General features: G+C 45.5%; 1 protein-coding gene across 1 annotated transcript in view; it reads left to right on the top strand.

The window, feature by feature from the left end:
* LOC116844967 overlaps positions 1-2640 on the top strand; it is a 3897-nt gene extending 1257 nt beyond the window's left edge. Inside the window, exons 2-5 of the mRNA XM_032817172.1 lie at positions 305-515; positions 627-1325; positions 1847-2015; positions 2139-2640. Of these exons, the coding sequence (XP_032673063.1) occupies positions 305-515; positions 627-1325; positions 1847-2015; positions 2139-2640 (1581 nt within the window). The remainder of the gene's footprint in view (positions 1-304; positions 516-626; positions 1326-1846; positions 2016-2138) is intronic.
* Positions 2641-9090: the final 6450 nt, after the last annotated feature.

The raw sequence follows: 9090 nt of genomic DNA, 5'->3' as shown, positions 1-9090 counted from the left end.
CATGAAAATGTTTTTTTTTTTTTTTTTTTTTTTTCGGTGGAGAAATGCATTTACGCATACCCGGCCTAACCCAAATGTGGTTGGCCGGGTTATGTGGGACTCCCGCAGTCAACCATAGATCGACTGCGTCCTACCCACTAAAACTCCACCGGGCGTCCTAACCGCATTCATTGACAAGTACCTCCCAGGAACGCCAGCAGGCACGACTTCTGGGTGACACTCTGAGCCAGCTGACTTTTCTGTCCGCTCCATCCGTCGTGAAAATGTTAATCCGACTACTGTTACAACTGAATGACAATTAAAGTCGCTCATTCACCATGTGGAGCAGGAAATAGAAACTCGAATGCCAGTTTTGCTCGCCACCTGTCAAGCTATGATTTCCACAAGGGATGGGGATTCATATCCGGTGCGAATTTTGTTGGATCAGGGATCAGAGCTTTCATTCGTCGCCGAAGATCTCGTTACTCGCCTCAATTTACCACAAAGCAAAGCTACGATATCACTTCTAGGTATCGGTAACGTTTATGCTGGCCGAACACGGGGCGTCTGCTCAATTTGTCTCCGGTTAAGATTCGAGGCGCCTTCCTCATGTATTATCTCAGCCTTTGTTTTACCACGTTTAACAGCACGAATACCATCCTTTGAAACGGAGCGTAAGGAATGGCAGCATCTACAAGGTCTGCAGCTGGCGGATCCCGATTTTTTACGACCTGGACCTATTAAAATTATTATTGGAGCTGATTTCTACGGTCAAATAATTCAATCTGAGCTTATCAAAGGCCAACCAGGATCTCCGATAGCTCAAGCAAGCATATTTGGATGGACTGTCTCAAGACCTGTCTCCTCTATTGCAGAAAATAAGTCATTCTGTAGTTTTCATTGCACCAAGGACGAAGAATTAATAAATCTTCTTCAAAGATTTTGGAAGCAGGAAGAAACAACTAATACCACAAGCATTGCCCTCTCGCCAGACGAAGAGCGTTGCGAAGCCCATTTCGTTAAATCACATTCACGTGACAATTCTGGGCGATATATAGTCCATTTACCTTTCAAGAAGTCTGCCGATACACTGGGTGACTCCTCCATTGTAGCTTTACGATCCTTAAATCGGCTATTTAAGCGATTTGAGACCGACCTCACCTTCAGACAGCGATATTCAGATTTCGTTTCAGAATATAAATCTTTAGGGCACATGATTCCAGTTCCAGAATCCAAGATCAACTCTTCGCCTGTTTTTTACCTGCCTCATCATGGAGTATTAAGAGAACAAAGTTGTATCACAAAGCTGCGCGTAGTTTTTAACGGCTCTAGTAAATCTAGCTCTGGTAACTCTCTCAATGACATCCTTCTTCCTGGCCCCAATTTGCAAATGGAAATTTCCGATGTCTTGTGGATTCGTTTGCACCGATACGTCTTTTGACCGACATTGTCAAGATGTATCGACAAATTCGAATACATACTGATGACCAGAATTTTCAGCGTATATTATGGCGAGGACCCGAACAAGAGCTTCTCTATTATCAACTGACGACAGTGACTTATGGTTTGACGAGCGCTCCTTTTCTGGCACTCAGAACTTTAGTGCAACTAGTGATAGACGAAGGCCACAAATTTCCTCGAGCGATTCCCTCCCTGACAAAAAGCTGATATATGGACATCTTCGGCGGCGCAGATACAATCACTGAGACGTCAGAAATTGCAATGCAGCTTTCTCAGATTTGCACGGCGGGTGGTTTTCCATTACAGAAATAGAGCTCCAACAGCAAAGACTTCCTAAAGAAAATAGATGTTCCTTTCGATAATATCACAGCTATAGAATTTGAATCATTTCTTGTTAAAATATTAGGGCTCTACTGGCAACCAACTATAGATGTCTTTAAATTTAACTCGCAATTCACTGTTTGCGACAATGCATCCAAACGCAGAATACTTTCCGAGATCGCACAACTTTTTGATCCGTTGGGCCTCTTATCACCGATCACCGTGCGCGCCAAGATATTTTTGCAGGAATTATGGTTGGCAAAGATGAGTTGGGACGAGCCTCTCTCTCCGGAAATGCACACCCGTTGGAGATCCTTCCGATAGCAGCTTCTAAATCTTTGCCAACTATCCATCCTACGCTGGCTGAAATATTCAAGGACCGTGATTTCGGTCGAACTTCACGGTTTCTCGGATGCTTCCAACTTGGCAATGGCAGCGGCAGTCTACCTTAGAGTTACTTCGTCCGAAAGTCTGACCACCACGCAGCTCGTCTGTGCTAAGACAAAAGTAGCTCCGTTGAAACGGCTTACTATCCCACGGCTGGAGCTAACGGCTGCTCTTTTACTCGTCCGGCTGATGACCCACGTGAAGCGTGCATTGGAATTCTCGGAAATTCCTGTATTTCTGTGGACTGATTCGTCGGTCACTCTGATGTGGATATCGTTACACCCTTCTCGATGGAAAGATTTCGTCAGAAATCGAGTAACTTTAATTCAAGAGCTGTCATCGGCCCAATCGTGGAGATTTGTTTCAGACAAAGAGAATCCAGCCGACTGTGCTTCAAAAGGTTTAAGAGCTGATCAACTGACACAACATTCCCTGGTGGAACGGACCTGCATGGCTGTCTGGTCCTGCTTCAAGTTGGCCATCAATCCCTAATTTTACCCGCAGTAATGTCAACTTTGAGGAAAGGCTTGGACAAGCTTTGTTCCATACGGGAGCTGTCGTCCGCACGGATGGCGGGCGGTCGTGTGCCAGGCGCGTTCCGCTCGCGGGCGACTGCCGCTCGCCGCGGCTTCACGCCGTCGCCGCTACGCGGCATCGCGCCGAGCCGAGGCCGTCGCTCGCAGTTAAATTTCGATGCGGCGCCCATATAAGACGCCGCTGGCGACGACTCTAAGCCTTCTGACTGCGTTAGCGCATCAGGTTACTGCCTCGCTAAGGTATTCTTTTGCACTCTATCTAGCATCGTACCACCTTCTTGAGTGCGCCAGCACGTTGGGCATTTTACTTCCTTCAAGGTATACTTTGCATCTCTACATTTACATCTGTCGCCTTAAGAGTGTCGTAGACACGTTGGCGTTTTGTGTACAGGTTGTCTTCGGTGATTCTACGCAACCTTCCGCAGCCCTTGAGAGTGCGCTTGCACGTTGGGCTATCGACTCTAGAGTGTCCGAGGACACGTTGGCGTTTGAGTTACGGAGTGTATAGTAACTTCACGGATTTCCACTTTCTCACTACGATCGAGGATTGAGAGAAGGCTTCGCGCGACCGCTTCGGATTACCTTGACGCTTCCACCGCGGTGGACGTCTCTCTTCGCGACTTCTCCCGTGTTGCACATACCGGGTATTAACGCCGACAGAACTTATTACGGTCGAGCTCACGACTCCGCGCGAGTCGTCGTTGTACTCAGTAACTCTGCTGCCAGGGACGCAACATATACACGCGAGCCACGCTCGCCTTTACGTCCGCTTAGGACTTAGCCGCTGCCAGAGGCGCAGCATATCCACGCTCGCCTTTACGTCCGCTTAGGACTTAGCCGCTGCCAGAGACGCAGCATATACACGCGAGCCACGCGAGCCTTTACGTCCGCTTAGGACTTAGCCGCTGCCAGGGACGTAGCATATACCCGCGAGCCAAGCTCGCCTTTACGTCCGCTTAGGACTTAGCCGCTGCCAGAGCCGCAGCATATCCACGCGAGCCACGCTCGCCTTTACGTCTGCTTAGGACTTAGCCGCTGCCAGAGACGCAACATATACACGCGAGCCACGCTCGCCTTCACGTCTGCTCAGGACTTAGCTGCTGCCAGGGACGCAGCATATACACGCGAACCACGTTCGTTTCTTCACCGCTACTGAAGCCATACTCGCCGCATACGCGACTACACGCGCGAATTACCCTCGCGCCGAAGTCTACGTCGTCCGCGCGACGTTACGATTCTCATTACTCCTCCGACAAGGGGGACTGGTACTAGCGCGGAGGCGCTGGGAAACGGTGCATCACCGCAGGGCCGCCGCTTCGATTGACCTGGCTCGCTTTATTCGAGTCGGCGACCTACCAAAACACGGAGCCGCAGACTCCCGTCTCCGAAGAACGTCGCGAATCACTTGCCCCCCACGTCATCTCACGGGGCCGCTGGATAGCGGACTGCCAGCGACGAAGTCCGCGGTCTCCACGCGGCGAACGGACACCTATCCGCATCTCGCACAACGAACCGGCCGCTCTCCACCCCAGGGCCGTTCGAAACAAGCTTTTTCTGTGAATCTCGTCTCCAAGCCTATTTACTGGAAACTTCTAGATCGCTACTCCTCTCTTAATCGAATGAGAGTTACGGTTCTTTGTCGCCGAGTAGCTTCCCGCTGTCGTCGCGACAAGGATTTTTCTTTCTATCATCCACTCACCCCCATGGAAATTCAGAAAAATCTGGTCTTCTGGATACAAGTGGTTCAGCAAGCCTGGTTCGCTTCGGACATCAGGGCCATCACTCAAGGAACTCAACTAGCAAGATCGAATCCTTTAACTTGCCTCACTCCCTTCATTGATGTGCAAGGATTGCTTCGAGTGGGCGGACGTCTGCACAATGCCCAATTAGACCCGGACGCGAACATCCTTGGACACTTTCTAGATCGTCTCCGTTAACTACGCTTATTGTTGCAGACGCTCATCAACGTCGCTCATACTTTGCACGGAGGAACGCAGGTGACTCTTGCATATATTCGTCGAACTTGCTGGATTCTAGGCGGACGAGCTCCAGTACAATCGTACATTCTGCGATGCGCTCGTTGCGCACGATACAGAGGACGAAGAGCACAGCAGCTTATGGGTCAGCTGCCGACTCCTAGAATATCGCCTTCACGACCGTTTCTGCATTCCGGAATCGATTATGCAGGCCCAATCTCTATTAAAACCTGGCGAGAGGGGCGACAAAAAGTTACAAGGGCTGTCTGGCAATTTTCGTCTGCTTCTCAACATCTGCCGTGCATTTGGAATTGGTAACAGCCTACACAACGGAGGCCTTCATAGCAGCTTACAAACGATTCACCGGCCGACGCGGCATCTGTGCGACGCTACATAGCGACTGCGCAACAAAATTTGGGGAGCGGTGCACTTGGACACGGTGCATTTGGACACAGCCAATCACAGCACCGTGTGATTAGAGACATTTGTAGGGTCCCTTGGAACAGCGACTTGTGATTGGACTGTGTCCAATTGCCCCGTGTCCAACTGATACACACCCCAAATTTTGTTGGTGCGGATGCAGATCTTCATCGACGCTTTAATTCTGCTTCCAGAGAGATACAGGAGCTAGCCTCTATTCTAGCCCGCGATGGGACGAAATGGGTATTTAATCCTCCGTCAACCCCCCATTTTGGGGGAAAGTGGGAGGCTGCGGTGAAGTCAACAAAATTTCATCTTCTCCGCACCATTGGCGATGCAGTGCTAACTTATGAAGAGCTTGCCACAATCCTTATTCAGATCGAGGCGATTCTAAACTCTCGACCATTATGCCCTATATCGGATGACGTAGAAAATTGTTCGGCTCTCACTCCAGGTCATTTTCTTATAGGTGAAGCCCTTCCTACCATCCCAGAAGCAGATCTGACGGATCAGACTATGTCACGTCTCTCCAGATGGCAATTGTTGCGGCAAAAGGTGGAGCACTTCTGGTCGAGATGGTATGCGGAGTGTTTGCAGAGTTACCAGGCTATATCCAAATGGCATCATCCAAGCAACGATATCAAGGAAGGATCTTTGGTCCTGATCACTGATGAACGATACCCTCCATCTAAGTGGCCTTTGGCACGAGTACTTCAGCTGCACCCAGGACTAGACGGGCTGACGCGAGTGGTGACCATCCGTACAACGACTTCCACCTTTAAACGACCAGTTGCCAAGCTGATCGTGCTACCTTTGGGAAATTCAGAGGATAACTGTTCGGGAAATTCCTTCCCGAAGGCGGGCGGAATGTAGCAGAAATGTCGAGATTCCGGCTTAGCAATAAGCCTGAATATTCTAGAAGCTGATAGTCAGCTATCTCCTCGGCGTAGCGAGTCCTCGTAACCGAGGAACTGCGAGAGTTTGTTACGTTGTCAAGGGGCGATCGTCCCGGAGTTTTATTGTTTCTCTCTCCTCCGGGTACGATCTGAGTTTCAGTTTCTCTTTAGCTATTGCAAAGGTGCATCTCATTCGTTATCACGTTTTGCTAATCGATATTGAGATTTTCCGTAAAAGTGAAAGTCCTGGCATTCACCTCGAGTGGGGAAAAGAGAGATACATTCACAGGTTTTCTCCTGCGGCTATCCACCGCTCTCTCCGACGTCGGCGTTCCTGCATCCTGCGCCTCCTGCGGCTATCCGCCGCCCTCTCCAACGTCGGCGTTCCTGCATCCTGCGCCTCCTGCGGCTATCCACCGCCCTCTCCGACATCGGCGTTCCTGCATCCTGCGCCTCCTGCGGCTATCCGCCACCCTCTCCTACATCGGCGTTCCTGCATCCTGCGCTTCCTGCGGCTATCCGCCGCCCTATCCAATCGTCGGCGTTCACTGTCTCCTGCGACTCTTGCGGCTATCCGCTGCCTTCTTCATGTTTGACATGCCTGATATTTACAGTCATTCTAGCAGCTGATCGCTGCTTTCTCACATTTTAGTGTTTTTTAAAAAATAAACTAAGTGTGTTATTCGTTCTAAAAGTATTCGGGAATCTTTCAGTAATTTTCCTCTTTTCGAACAGTACTCTCTTTATACGTGTTATAACAAATATGTCGAAATTTTACGTGGTTGTTTGAAAAATGACTTCTACAATATTTGTTTACTTTTATCTGTTCTATTTATATTTTATTTTTGGCGCGTCTTACACGGGACACCCTGTATATATGTGTGTGTGTATTTTTTTATTTCATAAATAGTCTTTAAATTTAGTTTAAACTTATAAATAATGAAAGTATATTAAGCAAATTGACTAGTCGCAGTTAATTATTTTTCGACTGTAAGAAGAATAGTCGTTTATGATTGGTCAGTTTCCTTACTGCTTACATTTTAAGGCCGATTTGTGATCGCCGAAACCGTTAACATATACTGTAATTCATAAGAAATTGACCAATTGTAGTCGATTATTACAAGAATAGTCAACTATAATTGGTCCATTTCTTATGGATTACAGCATAAGTTTACAGTTACGGCCATCATAAATCGGCCTTTAAAGCTTTCAAGACTTTTAAGGACCTGTTTCACCAACTCCGGTTACGGTCAAATTTGACTGACGGTATTAGAATTCCAACTGATGGACATGAGTACTTTGTCATTTTTATTTATTAGAATTTTCAGTTAGCTATTCTGCTACTTTGAACCGTCGGTAAGTTTAACCGGAGTTGGTGAAACAGGCCCTAAGATCGATTTATGATGGCCTTAACCGTTAACTTATGCTGTAATCCATAAGAAATTGACCAATTGCAATCGATTATTACAAGAATAGTCAATTGCGATTGGTCCATTTCTTATGTATTACAGCCCCAGATGATATACTAAACTCGATAACATGTCATCATTGGGATAACATGGTTTGCGTTCGATAGAATTTCTGGTGTATGTCAAAAAATGGCCGCTACCACTACATATTTTCACTAGATTTAGGGCGGTATTCATAGTCGAATCTTATTTCAAGACCGTCTTAAGTAATGTCTTAAGATGCGAATACGGCTCTGTGATTGGTTCAAGACATCTTAAGACAGTACTTAAGATGATCTTAAATATAAGATTTGACTATGAATACCGGCCTTAGTCATAAAATTTTTTTGTTGAAAATGAGCAGAGCAAATAACGTCCAATACCATCTTTTTTTTGTTGCGATATTTTTTGATGTAACAAGATGCTAGTACTTTTCGTTTAATACGTAGCATAAACTTAAACTATAACGATGAGATAGACATCAGATTACCCATTTCTGAAGGTTATAAAGATGATATCATCAGCATCGATTGTGACGTAAACAATAAATTGTTAATTTCAACGTCGAAAGACGGCAAGACTAGACTCAGTGCACCGCACAATGGCGAAGTAAGCAAATCAACAATAATCTTAGACGCTTATGTATAGATCGTAAATCTGTAACTTGAAATGATTTCCATGTTAATTTTTCAGCTAATTACGGTACTTCAAAACCTTAATTTTGGAATTTTGGCATTTTTGGTTTTACGACAGCAAATTAATGCTGACTCACACTGTCGTTGTAAGATACACAAGTGACACAAACAAAACTGCCGCCATTTTCTTGTATACAAACCGGAAACCGATGCAAGTTCGCAACCCTAATTAGCAATCTAGTTTAGTATAGACATCTGTGGCCTCAACTTATAAGTTGAGTTAAAAGTTACTAACATTTTAACTTCTAATTTAACTTTTATCTTTTTTAATAGCTAGTACTTTTCGTTTAATACGTAGCATAAACTTAAACTATAACGATGAGATAGACATCAGATTACCCATTTCTGAAGGTTATAAAGATGATATCATCAGCATCGATTGTGACGTAAACAATAAATTGTTAATTTCAACGTCGAAAGACGGCAAGACTAGACTCAGTGCACCGCACAATGGCGAAGTAAGCAAATCAACAATAATCTTAGACGCTTATGTATAGATCGTAAATCTGTAACTTGAAATGATTTCCATGTTAATTTTTCAGCTAATTACGGTACTTCAAAACCTTAATTTTGGAATTTTGGCATTTTTGGTTTTACGACAGCAAATTAATGCTGACTCACACTGTCGTTGTAAGATACACAAGTGACACAAACAGGACTGCCGCCATTTTCTTGTATATAAACCGGAAACCGATGCAAGTTCGCAACCCTAATTAGCAATCTAGTTTAGTATAGACATCTGTGGCCTCAACTTATAAGTTGAGTTAAAAGTTACTAACATTTTAACTTCTAATTTAACTTTTATCTTTTTTAATAGCTAGTACTTTTCGTTTAATACGTAGCATAAACTTAAACTATAACGATGAGATAGACATCAGATTACCCATTTCTGAAGGTTATAAAGATGATATCATCAGCATCGATTGTGACGTAAACAATAAATTGTTAATTTCAACGTCGAAAGACGGCAA

This window comes from Odontomachus brunneus, unplaced genomic scaffold (assembly GCF_010583005.1).
Source record: "Odontomachus brunneus isolate Ranch 3 - 2012 unplaced genomic scaffold, Obru_v1 Obru_scaffold_048, whole genome shotgun sequence".
Lineage (NCBI taxonomy): Eukaryota > Metazoa > Arthropoda > Insecta > Hymenoptera > Formicidae > Odontomachus > Odontomachus brunneus.
This window is presented reverse-complemented; position numbering and strand designations above follow the sequence as displayed.